General features: G+C 44.9%; 1 protein-coding gene across 1 annotated transcript; it reads left to right on the forward strand.

The window, feature by feature from the left end:
• Positions 1-1492: 1492 nt before the first annotated feature.
• On the forward strand, positions 1493-8653 carry ISCA2 (iron-sulfur cluster assembly 2). Its single transcript, XM_084842402.1, has 4 exons — positions 1493-1569; positions 6198-6363; positions 6981-7096; positions 8001-8653. The coding sequence occupies exons 1-4, from the start codon at positions 1511-1513 to the stop codon at positions 8173-8175; spliced, it is 516 nt and encodes a 171-aa protein (XP_084698528.1). The 5' UTR covers positions 1493-1510; the 3' UTR covers positions 8176-8653.
• Positions 8654-13333: the final 4680 nt, after the last annotated feature.

Consider the following 13333-nt stretch of genomic DNA (forward strand, 5'->3'; position numbering starts at 1 on the left):
CTGTGGGCTTTGTAGTCCTTAATTCACTTTAACCCCACTTGCATTTATATAAATTAGCATAAATGCTGCAATCTCATGCATACTTACTGGGAGTAAGCCCCATTGAACTTGAGGGCGAGTGCTTACAAATAAGCATGCATAGGATCATCCTGAAAGTAAGGCTTGAATTGAAATGTGTTCTCCTCTGTAAAAAAGACATAGGTGTATATATTCCTGTACATGTGAACTGTAAACCTCTGGATTCGTAAATGCATTGCGCCTTTGTAAGAACGCTGTTTTAAGACACAGCATACTTTGGTTTATTGGACTACAACCCTATGCATGTGTGGGAGTCCATTAAATTAACTGAAGCTTGCTTCTAGGTAAACGTCAATGGGACTGTAATAGCACACTAATCTAGGAGGAATTGTCCTTGTACAGGATAAACTGTAGCCATTTGCTTATAATATTACTGTTAGAAGGACATAAAAACTTGTGGGCTGCATTGCACCCTTTTCTGCTACAGGAAAGGATATGATCAGAAAAATATTAATCAGTACAGAAATGTGTGATAAGAAAGTCATTTCCACATAGGAGGGAAGAAGGCAATAGCTAGGACTATCTCCACTGACTTAGCTGGACTATCAATCACTTCACATACACTTCCATTGTTGTAGCAATTTCCAGCGCAATGTTAGTCTGTTGCAGCAAAAGCAACAAAGAACCTTGCGGCACCTTCAGGACAAATTCATCTGATGTTGTGCTACGGTCCACCAATGTGTATGCCATAGGATGGCTAGGTGTCCTACTTACAGAGGACAGTCATGTATTTGTAGATTTGTCAGAGACAGTTATCTGCTTGAAGGCTGTCTGGTCCAAATCAGGTTTAAAGATAAAGAACCATAAGAAACTGTAAGAATGGAAATGCCTTGAACTTGCTCATCAACACCTGGCACCTGGTCACAGCCTTCCCCACTGTGGTGAGTTGCGTTGTGTTTCTATTTAAATTATAACAATTATTTATAAATCTGCATCGACACATAACTTATCATGTGGAATTTCTGTGCACCCCTGTATCCTCTTTTTTCGCAAGGTGTAGCTGGCCACCCTATGCCAGAACAAATTTGCTAGGGCACAATCTTGTGCATGTTTAGACAGAAAGAACGCATGCTGGGAGCTGCAGGACTTTTTTTCGGTCTAAACATGCATAAGCCTGCGCCCTGAGATTTCAAGGTGACACGAGATTCTTTCCTGCGCGCGCTCTCTCACGCTCGTGCTCGAAACTCGAGCCGGACAAAAACAGGCGACCTTGACATCGCGGCGACAACCAATCAAAGTGCTTAACGGTTAGCAAGTGTGGTACTTCCGCCCTGCTTCCCTCGCCTTCACGCGGAGGCACGTGATCTTTTTCACCCTCTTCTTTCACTCTCAATGGAGCGAGCCTCTTCAGTTCCGCCTACCAATTGGCGTTTGGCATGGGCGGGACAGATGGTATGCCCCCGCCAATAGCGCCGCAGCAGGGAGGATCAACATGGCGGCGGTGGCAGCGCTCCGTTGCCTCAGGACGGTGAAATCTTGCGAGAGGAGCAGGTAGCGGCGGGTCTTTCCCTTCTCCGTGTTATGTGGCGATCGGTTAAGTGCTCCCCTCAGCTTGGACGAGATGGCGGTCGCGGCGGTGGTCTGGGGCGAGGCGCCACCCCTGTTTTTCGATGCACGACATGGTCCTCAACGCGTCTCGATTTCTCAAGCAATAACAGGCACCCCCTATTCCGAAGCACCTGATCCCCTCGAAGAGGTCGGCCACTTTTGCCCCCTGCCTTGTAGGCCGCGGTGGCTTAGTGGTTAAGACGCTGAACTGCAGACTGGAAGGTCGGCAGGTCAGCAGTTCGAGACCCGGGTGCTGCGTGACGGAGTGAGCTCCCGTCTTCAGTCCCAGCTCCTGCCACCTAGCAGTTCGAAAGCAAGAAATTGCAAGTAGATAAATAGGTACCGCCTCGGCGGGAAAGGTAACAGTGTTCCGTGCACCTCGGTGTTCACAGGCAGCGCCGGCTCTTCGGCTTAGAAATGGGGATGAGCACCGCACCCTAGAGTTGGACACGACTGGTTGGGGACACCTTTACCTTACCTTTTTGTAGGCCCTCATAGCGTGGCTTTTAACTTTGCCACTGGCCCCAGGGGGGATTTTTTGCAGACTTCTCGCCCTTTAGACGCTTGTTCTTAGAAGTACAAGTTTTTAGAGTGGAGTATGTGCTTACCATCTCTAGATGTGGCTATTTGGGGATCAAAAGCTAAGTAGGGGATGTTTCATGGTGTGCCATCGAGTATGGTGACCATATCACTGTTCTCGTATTATAGATGAGAAAATGTGGGTGAGAGATGGAAAACGCTGGGGCAAAAAATACCAGTTTCAAATATAACCCGATGGGATCTGAGCTAGCAGTGACTAACCAAGTAAGAGATTTTGGGGTTGTGGTGGACAGCTCAATGAAGATATCAGTGTGCGGCCACTGTAAAAAAGGCAAACACCATGTTAGGTGTAATTAGAGAAGGAATTGAGAATAAAACTGGCAATATCATACTACCATTATACAAACCTATGGTGTGACCACACTTAGAATACTGTGTACATTTCTGGTCACCGCACCTAAAAAAAGATATTGTAGAATTGGAAAAAGTGCAAAAAAGAGCAAATAAATGATCAAGGGCCTGGAGCATCTCCCCTATGAGGGAAGGTTACAGCAGCTGAGATTGTTTAGCTTGAAAAAAAGGAGGGTAAAGTACCAAATGGTAGAAGTGTACAAAATTATGCATGGTATGAGGAATGTGGATTGGGAGATATTTTTCTCCCTCTTTCCCAGTACTAGAACCTCGGGTCATCTCATGAAGCTGATTGGTGGGAGATTTGCGACAGATAAAAGGAAGTACTTCACATAGCACATAGTTAAACTATGGAATTCACTACCATAAGATGTAGTGATGGCCACCACTTTGGATGGTTTTAAAAGGGGGGTAGATACATTCTTGGAGGAGAAGGCTATCAATGGCTACTAGTCCTAATGGTTATGTGCTGCCTTCAGTATCAGAGGCAGTGTGCCTGTGTACACCAGTTGCTGGGGAACATGCATAGGAGGGTGCTGTTGCACTCGTGCCCTGCTTATGGGTTCCTGGTTGACAACTGGTTGACCACTGTATGACCAGAATGCTGGACTAAATGGACCCTTGGTGTGATCCACCATGGCTCTTCTTATGTTATTACGTTGAAAGAGAGAGAATGTCTTCCAAGGCCAACAGTGACTGTCCAGCATCATGTTGTTTGAGCAAGCTATATTAATTCAACTGCTGTTCATTTTACCAGTTCACAGAAAGATAGTTTGATACTGACATTTCAAGGCTTTTAGAGGTTAAAAGAAAATACAACATTATTAGGCATTTTTCCTTTACTGGTCTTCTGACAACTGTGCACTCCTGTATTTAGATGTCTAGAATTGCACTGTTTGGGACTATTGCCAGAAACTAGTAAAGGAGACAAGCCTGTTGCTTGTCATTTAGGGTACAATCTTCTGCGTGCTTAGACAGAAAAAGTCTTTCAACTGCCAGCATGGCTGCCTGGGGATTGCTGGCAGTTGTAGGACTTTTTTTCTGTCTAAACATGCATAGGATTGGACCCTGAATCTGTAAAGGTCTGGAAATATCATGAATTACTTCTAAATCCTGCTGTGTTGAGTGGGGCTTACTTCCAGGTTAGTGTGTTTTGGATTGCAGCCTAAATCTGTTTCTGTGTTTGTTCTTAAAAAGTGAAGATGAAATCAGTTGTAGTCTTGTTAGTATATAAAGGCTTATTCTTTAGTGCTCTGGAAAAAATGTAAGTCCTAAGTCACTGGCTGAAACAATCACACAGGAAGTCTATATATTGAGCTCAGGAGTTCTGAGCTGTAATAACGTTGCATCACTGTGAGAAAGAGTCATGGAACAGAACAGCAAATGGTCCAGGGGAGAACAAAGGGAGTGTTAAAAAAAATTGAAAGGCAGAAGATGAAAAGAAGTACTCTTTTTGTACTGCATAATTAGCTTGTGGGTTTTGCACTCAGAAGATTGTATTGAGGCCAGTAGCTTAGCAGGGTTCAGGCAAGGTTCAGGCATATGGATAATGACAACAGTACAGTGGGAAAAATAACTACAGATGATGGTTTGGTTTGTGATGTACCTAAAGCTGCCCGGTGCCAGGGAGCAGATGAAAATAACCACTGCTCATTTCAGTTGAATGCTTTGCAATTTCCTCTCTCTAACGTGTATAGGCATCTGCTCCTGTATTTTAGGAAAGCAATTAAGACTGTGATAAGCAACTGCTTCTCCTTCCTGATCAGAGGTTCACAATCATTGTCACAGTAAATCTATAGCTATGGGGGGGGGGGGGAGACAGTTATGTCCTCCCCTGAGTTTACTTAAATGCCAAAGTAAACTCATGATTACTTAGCTAGAAAAAGGCTTCTCTATAGAATAAAGAAAAGAAGTATTCAGAAGACAGATAAAGATTAGCCGAAGTCAGGTAAAGCAAGTCTAGAGTGAAATGCCTCCATTGGTGCAATCTCAACCCTTTGAGATCATAGTCCCAGACCTAGTAGAAAGAGTAGTAAGTGCTTAAACTCTGCTTGAACAACATATAAGTACAGAGTGGGTAGAGTTAAGAGATTGACTGAGGCCTACTCCACAGGGTGCAGTGGGTTTTCTCTCAGCTCCTTTTCTCTGACGTTCTTGGTCACAGCAGGCATTCTCCCTTGCCTGGGGTGGAAAGGTCCAGGGCAACAAGGATTCTGTGAAGGTTCCTCACTTCATTCCTTACTGCTCTGGAATCTTTTTCCAATCAAAGAAGGCCCTTCCTGCTAAGGATCTCCTCTCCCTTTTTTGAGTAGATAACTTGGAAACACAGGGTATCATGTGATGTGATTTCCTCCCTACCTTTCTTTCTTTAAAGTATTTTTATCCCTCAACCAAAAAAAGCTCCTGACAATCAATCAATTACAGTCAATCAGCAAAGAATTCAGTCCCTGCTTGCAGTCTGAAAAGACACTGCACACAGGGGGATGGGGAGGGAAAAGGAAAAAATTAAGTAGACTGTCAGCAGGGCTGGTGGAATGGCTGTGCTTCCCCTCTCATCTCCCAGGGAAGGGGCAGTTCATTTGGAGCCGGTCCTAATGTTTCCTTTACCTGCTTCTGCCTCCTTCGCTCATTCTTTCCAACAGGGCAGTTGATGTAGAGCTAAAGAGAAGAGAGAACCCACAATCTGACCAGCATTGCATAGGTCTTCTGAGAAGGAGTTTATTGCCTTTATGCACCAGAAAGGTGTTGTAGATGCTTTCTCCAGTTCCACAGCTTTGAAACTGCAGCTCATAGTTCCAGAAATTCTACTCTCAGCTTGCTGCCTGTGTGTGTTCAGGTTGCTCCTAGGAAGTGTATTGCTAACCCTGAGTTTGCAAGCCTTTCCATCTGTAGTTGTCTCCCACTTTTATGGCTTCTGTGGGAAACTGTTGTGTTTATTAAAGTTCAGCAGACTATATTGTCTGCTGGGTTTAGCTATAGTGATGCCAGAGCCTCATAGAATCATAGAATAGTAGGGTTGGAAGGGGCCTACAAGACCATCGAGTCCAACCCCCTGCTCAATGCAGGAATCCAAGTCAGAGCATCCCTGACAGATGGCTGTCTAGCCTCGTCTTGAATGCCTCCAGTGTGGGAGAGCCCACCACCTCCCTCATAGTGATTGGGTCTTTTTCCTGGGTTAGACTTGGCCAGTGGGAGTTGTGAGGGAATTGACAGTTGGAGAGCAGTTATGACAGTTGTAAACTGGGGACTGAGGGGAAAAGGAGTTCGATGTCTTTGCGTGTGCTGGTTTATTATTTTACTTAGCTTTGAAGGAGCGTGAAATGCGGTTGCAGTTACTAAATAAGAAAATAAACAAGTAATTTATTCAGTGTAGCTTGGAGGAGGTCAGTACCCCAGGGACGTTAGAGCTTACAGTTGCCTTGGTATTCTTGAGGTTAGAAGGTAAGAGATGAAACATTCTTCAAGTGGTGGCAGTGAGCTGGCAATGCCAACAGTAGACCTCTCACTTCTACATGGTGAGGTGTCATAGCTTTTACACTTCCTCCGTTCCTCACGTCACTGATCTGATGTACTTTTTGTCCAACAACTTAGACATTCCATTCTGTATCTTGCCCACACAGCCCTTCCCTTGCTCTCTGGCATTGGATGAGAGCCCCATCCCTTGCCTCGCAGAACAGTGCCTGTATGCCAAGGATAAGAGTGCAGCGGGTAACATCCTCTGCCTCTGGAGAGGCCCAGAGCGATTCTAATGAGGGACGGATCTTCCTCAGTGAGAGCTGTGTGAAGGTATGGGTCCTTGGAGGTCAACAGACCAATGTGCCATCTGCAATGTCTGGATCCATCCTGAATTGCAGGATGCCCTGTTGTTTGGTGTGCCCATGCTACACTCCATGTGAATCTGTCATATAGAAATGCATATGATAAATGTTTGGCTGCCTTAATCAAACAAGTACAAATTATTTACTAGCCATCTCCATGCCCTGCCCATATCACAGTGGCATGCTTTGATATGACTACGCACTGAGGGCTGCTAATGTGCAAGGGTATAGCAAACTGAGATCTAGGTTTGTGTTGGAGTGCTCAGTCCAGGCTGGCAAAAAGACAAAAAGTTGCACTTGTTTACAGTTAGTAGTGTCAAAAATGGGTCATGTGAATTAGTCCCAAAGTTTGTCGCCGTGGCAACACTTTCACCTTTTTGGTAAGGACATAAGGTGTTCCCTTTCAGCAGCTGTGGAAGAATGTGCTGCCAGGTTGATGGGTGTGACTCACTTCTCCATTTCCTGCTTAGTGTTGCTCTGTGTATGGTGCTCACCATCCCTTTGAGGGCTCTTGTTAGTTGAATGTAGAATCTCAAGTGGTTGCTAAATATTTGTATATGAATCTTGCCCATTCTATTTTAATAGAGGCTGGCTGAGATTGCAGAAGGGTCTGAGTTTCTCAGGCTGGAGGTGGAAGGAGGTGGCTGTTCAGGTTTCCAGTATAAATTTTCCTTGGATACAGTTGTCAAATCTGATGACAGGTAAGGTCATAGAGTAGAGTGTGTGTTGGGGGTGACAGTTGTAGATTTGGGCTATGTGTATGGGAGGAGAGGGGGAAAGAGGAAGGATGAATTAATATGCTATTGTATATTGTGTAGAGACTCCTTTTTGTACTCTTTTCCACTATTGGATTTGTACATATTTTTTCCAGGCCTCATGGCAACATTATATATTTAGCAATTTACTTACTTTTCTGAAATGTGCGTTCTGCCTTTTTCCTGCCTAGAGACTCAAGTCAGGTAACAAATTCAGTATCAGGCAAAATACATAACACGGTAATCAAATTGACAAGACAGAACTAAATCTATTAAAAAGAGGAACGTGAACAAAATAAAAAGACTCTTGGAAGAGGAAGATTCTCCCCTTCTTCCTGAAAACCTGGTCAGACGATGGCAGGCCTCTCTTCAAATGGAGTTCAAGTTGTGGGATCATGACCGAGAAAGCCCTTCTTCTAGACATCTCAGTTCTTCTCAGCTAGAAAGAATGCGGAAAAAAGCCTCACCTGCTGATCTTAAAGGACAAGGTGGCTGATGAAGGAGCAGGCTTTCTCAAAGGCAGCCTTTCCCAACCTTGTGCCCTCCAGACATTTTAGACTACCAACTGCCATCATCCCTGACCATTGTCTGTGCTGGCTCAGGCTAATGGGAGTGGTAGTCCAAAACAGCTGAGGGGCATCAGGATGGGGAAGACTGGTCTCAGGTTTTGCAGACTACAGCATCCATGTCGGCCCCTAGACAGGGCAGATGTGCAGAGGATCAGCACTTCCTGAAGACTTGTTTGTGTGTGGCCTGGAGGCAGGGGCAGATATGTCTTGGAGGTGTGTCTGCTGTCTTTCCAGATCCCGGTGCAAGTGCCCTAACATGCTGTCTGCATTTCTTTCTCCAGGGTTTTTGAACAAGGTGGTGCCCGAGTGGTTGTGGACTTGAGCAGCCTAAACTTTGTGAAAGGGGCAATGGTGGACTTCAACCAAGAGCTAATTCGCAGCTCGTTCCAGGTGGTGAACAATCCACAGGCAGAACAAGGTTGTTCCTGTGGATCATCCTTTGCAGTTAAGGTCTGATCAGACATCTCCATGTGGACTCTGGTGGATGCTGACAGATCCCTTTTTGGTTGCATGTTCCCCAGTTGTATTCAGCCTCCTGCAGCAGCTGGTATAGTGTGTTGTGCAGTACATTGCAAGCAAACCCTCTGAATTGGGACAAGACCTGATCTCTCCAGGACTAGATGTGAAGTGGGCTAGTCCTTTTTGTTCTCCCTGAATCCCTCTTCAGTTTCCCAGTAGGAACCGTGATGACTCACTACATAGCATTTGAAACAACCTGTTACACTGGGAAATCTGTACATAGTTTTGTCATTTAATGTATTTGGTTGTTTTATGTGAATTTCAATTGCATTTAATTTTCAATTAATATAAAGAATAGTGCCTAGATTGTTGTAATTTAAAGCAGTGGATATATGGGTTCACCACAACTAGACCCATCATATCCCATGTTATGCATGATTGTCAGGAACTGGAATAAATCATGCATATTACTTGACTCAGTTTGTCTTGAGCAGGGTGTGCCCAGGCCCAAAGGCTCCTGTATTTGTAACTTCTTGCATTCCTGTTTCTCTACTACCATACAATATTGGGAATATGGAAATCTGCCACTTGGATGTATCCTAAATGCACCTGCATACAAACTATCAGACTCAAGATGCAAATGGCTGCTGGTGTTCCCTATATTAATAAAGAGAATGTCCTTGTGCAGAATTCTCCAGGACCATGGTGGTGGGGTAGGACAGGGTTTCTAGTAAGAGTAGAGATCCCCCAACCCTTGCATAACAGTCTTTCACCCCCAAGCAACCCTAATTATGGGTTGTGCATAGCACATAACCTCATGCCACCAATGGATACCCCCATTAACAGACTGTAGCATGCAAGTGCTAGCCCTGGGACTATGAAAGGTGGGGAAATTGTGCTGGCTCAGCTAGTCACTCAGCTAGATCAGACAGGCTGAATGACTCTGAGCCATCCCACCTGTTGACTTCTTGCAGGGGATCTTTTCAGCAGCACAAGGGGCCTGCCTTTTGCTACTGGAAGGTTCCAGGGGTGGGTAGAGGACATTTGGTTCCATGCCCATCTCCACCTCCTGCAAGTATCCAGTTTTGGTGGTAATGGGAGGTTTCACTGCCAAATGTATCCTGGAAGGGGAGGGATGACATTTGGTTTCCAAGAAGGCATACTGGAGGCCTCCCTTGCTGCAGAGAGGATCTAGAGGGAAATGGGCTTTGAAGACATGCATCATTAGAGACCAAATCTTCCCCTCTCCTGCAAAGAACCTTTCAGTTGTAAAGGGAGGCTCACCAAAAGGATCATTGAAAGGGTCTTAAAAACCCTATGAAATTTTCACCAGTTCTCTTGCAGTAAAGTAATCATAGCATGCTCTTATTATGCTTGTGGTAAATTGTAACTCCCCCCTGCCCCGTCAAGTATACCTATGATGTGCTGTCCATCTTCACTGTCCTTTTATGGTGGGTTATTTATTTTGCTATTTTCCTTCTCTTTCTGTTACTTTTTCAGTTTTAAGAAAGCAGATGTCCTTGTGCATAGCCCATTTGGCAAAGCCTCTGACACATCTGCCCAAGTGACTTAATGAAGGGACTATGGTAAGTTTCCACAATCTGTGGAAACTTGGTTCATATTCTACATTATCATTTGATAATGTAGAATATGAACCAAGCTCCATTTACATTAAGTCACTTCTAGCTATTTCTTGTTGCTGTTCAGTCGTTCAATCGTGTCCGACTCTTCGTGACCCCATGGACCATAGCACGCCAGGCCTTCCTGTCCTGCGCTTTCTCCCGGAGCGTGCTCAAGTCCATATTCATTGCATCAGTGATGCTATCTAGCCATCTCATCCTCTGCCATCCCCTTCTCCTTTTGCCTTCAATCTTTCCCAGCATCAGGGTCTTTTCCAGGGAGTTTGCTCTTCGCATTAGGTAGCCAAAATATTTGAGCTTCACCTTCAGTATTCCTTCCAATGAGCACTCAGGGTTGATTTCCTTTAGGATGGACTGATTTGACCTCCTTGCAGTCCAGGGGACTCGTAAGAGTCTTCTCCAGCACCACAGTTCGAAAGCATCAATTCTTCGGCGCTCAGCCTTCCTTATAGTCCAGCTCCCACAGCCATACGTTGCTGCTGGGAAAACCATAGCTTTGATTATACGAACCTTTGTTGGCAAGGTGATGTCTCTGCTTCTTACTATGCTGTCTAGGTTTGCCATAGCTTTCCTCCCAAGGAGCAAGCGTCTTTTAATTTCATGGCTACAGTCACCGTCTGCGGTGATCTTGGAGCCCAAGAAAATAAAATCTGTCACTGCTTCCATTTCTTCCCCTTCTATATGCCAGGAAGTGACGGGGCCAGATGCCATGATTTGAGTTTTTTTAATGTTGAGTTTCAAACCAGCTTTTGCGCTCTCTACTTTCACCCTCAACAAGAGGCTCTTGAGATCCTCTTTGCTTTCTGCCATTAAGGTGGTATTGTCTGCGTATCTGAGGTTGTTGAGAATTCTCCTGGCAATCTTAGTTCCGACCTGTGATTCATCCAACCTGGCGTTTCTCATGATGTACTCTGCTTATAAATTAAATAAGCAGGGTGACAGTGTACAGCCTTGTCGTACTCCTTTCCCAATTTTGAACCAATTGGTTGTTCCATATCCGGTTCTTACTGTTGCTTCTTGGTTTCTCAGGAGACAGGTAAGCTGGTCTGGTACTCCCATCTCTTTAAGAATTTGCCACAGTTTGTTGTGATCCACACAATCAAAGGCTTTAGCGTAGTCAATGAAGCAGAAATAGACATTTTTCTGGAATTCTCTTGCTTTCTCCATGATCCAGCGAATGTTGGCGATTTGATCTCTAGTTCCTCCGCCTCTTCGAAACCCAGCTTGTACTTCCGGTAGTTCTCGGTTCACATACTGCTGAAGCCTAGCTTGTAGGATTTTGAGCATCACCTTGCTGGCATGTGAAATGAGCACAATTGTACGGTAGTTTGAACACTCTTTGGCATTCCCCTTCTTTGGAATTGGAATGTAAACTGACCTTTTCCAGTCTTGTGGCCATTGTTTAGTGTTCCAGATTTGTTGGCATATTGAATGCAGCACTTTAACAGCATCATCTTTTAGGATCTTAAATAGCTCCACTGGAATACTGTCATCTCCGCTAGCTTTGTTGTTAGTAATGCTTCCTAAGGCCCACTTGCCTTCACTCTCAAGGATGTCCGGCTCAAGTTCAGTGACCGCACTATCACGGCTATCAGGGACATTAAGATCTTTCCTGTATAGTTCTTCTGTGTATTCTTGCCACCTCTTCTTAATCTCATATGCTTCTGTTAGGTCCCTGCCTTCTTTGTCCTTTATCATGCCCGTCTTTGCACAAAACGTTCCCTTGATATCTCCGATTTTCTTGAAGAGATCTCTAGTCTTTCCCATTCTGTTGTTTTCTTTGATTTCTTTGCATTGTTCATGTAAGAAGGCCTTCTTGTCTCTCCTTGCTATTCTCTGGAACTCTGCATTCAGTTGGGTATATCTTGGGTATACCCAAGTTGGGTATATCTGCATTCAGTTGGGTATATACCTCGACTTCAGCAAAGCTTTCGACAAAATGCCCCATGATATCCTGATGAGCAAACTAGCTCAAAGTGGGCTAGATGAAACAACGGTCCGGTGGATCCACAGTTGGCTACAGAATCGGACTCAAAGAGTGCTTATCAATGGGACCTTCTCTAACTGGGGAGAGGTAACGAGTGGGGTACCACAGGGCTCAGTCCTGGGCCCAGTGCTATTCAACATTTTTATTAATGACTTGGAGGAGGAGGTGCAGGGAATGCTGATCAAATTTGCAGATGACACAAAATTGGGAGGGATAGCTAATACTTTGGAAGACAGAAACAAAATTCAAAGTGATCTGGATAGACTGGAGCGCTGGGCAGAAAACAACAGAATGACATTTAATAGGGACAAATGCCAAGTTCTGCACCTAGGAAAAAGAAACCAAATGCACAGTTACAAGATGGGGGATACATGGCTCAACCACACTACAAGTGAGAAGGATCTTGGAATTGTTGTCGATCACAAGCTGAATATGAGCCAACAGTGTGATGTGGCTGCAAAAAAGGCAAATGCTCTTTTGGGCTGCATTCATAGAAGCATCACTTCCAAATCCCGGGAAGTACTAGTTCCCCTCTACTCAGCACTGGTTAGGCCTCATCTGGAGTACTGTGTCCAGTTCTGGGCACCACACTTTAAGAAGGATGCAGACAAACTGGAGAGGGTTCAGAGGAGGGCAACAAAGATGATCAGGGGACTGGAAACAAAGCCCTATGAAGAGAGACTGAAAGAACTGGGCATGTTTAGCCTTGAGAAGAGAACACTGAGGGGAGATATGATAGCACTCTTCAAGTACTTGAAAGGTTGTCACAGAGAAGAAGGCCAGGATCTCTTCTTGATCATCCAGAGTGCAGGACACGGAATAATGGGCTCAAGTAATAGGAAGCCAGATTCTGGCTGAACATCAGGAAAAACTTCCTGACTGTAAGAGCAATACGACAATGGAACCAATTACCTAGGGAGGTGGTGGGCTCTCCCACACTGGAGGCCTTCAAGACAAGGCTGGACAGCCATTTGTCAGGGATGCTCTGACTTGGATTCCTGCATTGAGCAGGGGGTTGGACTCGATGGCCTTGTAGGCCCCTTCCAACCCTACTATTCTATGAATCTATAATCTTCCCCTTTCTCCCTTGTTTTCGCTTCCCTTCTTTCCTCAGCTACTTGTAAAGCCTCATCAGACAGCCACTTTGCTTTCTTGCATTTCTTGCATTTCTTTTTCTTTGGGATGGATTTAGTTGCTGCCTCCTGAACAGTGTTATGGACCTCCATCCGTAGTTCCTCAGGCACTCTGTCTATCAGATCTAATCCCTTAAATCTATTCCTCACCTCCACTGTATATCCATAAGGGATATGATTTAGGTCATACCTGAATGGTTTAGTGGTTTTCCCTACATTCTTCAATTTAAGCCGAAATTTTGCAACAAGAAGCTCATGATCTGAGCCACAGTCATCTCCAGGTCTTGTTTTTACTGACTGTATAGAGCTTCTCCATCTTTGGCTGCAAAGGACATAATCAGTCTGATTTCTGTATTGACCATCTGGTGATGTCCATGTGTAGAGTCGCCTCTTGT

The sequence above is a fragment of the Heloderma suspectum genome, chromosome 1 (assembly GCF_057233095.1).
Source record: "Heloderma suspectum isolate Gila_16-S chromosome 1, 16-S_ref, whole genome shotgun sequence".
In the NCBI taxonomy this organism is placed as follows: domain Eukaryota; kingdom Metazoa; phylum Chordata; class Lepidosauria; order Squamata; family Helodermatidae; genus Heloderma; species Heloderma suspectum.

Excerpts from the sequence above, each read along its gene's own strand:
- ISCA2 (XM_084842402.1), top strand. The coding sequence starts at position 1,511 with ATGGCGGCGGTGGCAGCGCTCCGTTGCCTCAGGACGGTGAAATCTTGC. Across the intron at positions 1,570-6,197 it reads AAATCTTGCGAGAGGAGCAG|CCCTTCCCTTGCTCTCTGGC; the intron begins GTAGCGGCGGGT and ends TTGCCCACACAG. Across the intron at positions 7,097-8,000 it reads GTTGTCAAATCTGATGACAG|GGTTTTTGAACAAGGTGGTG; the intron begins GTAAGGTCATAG and ends TTCTTTCTCCAG.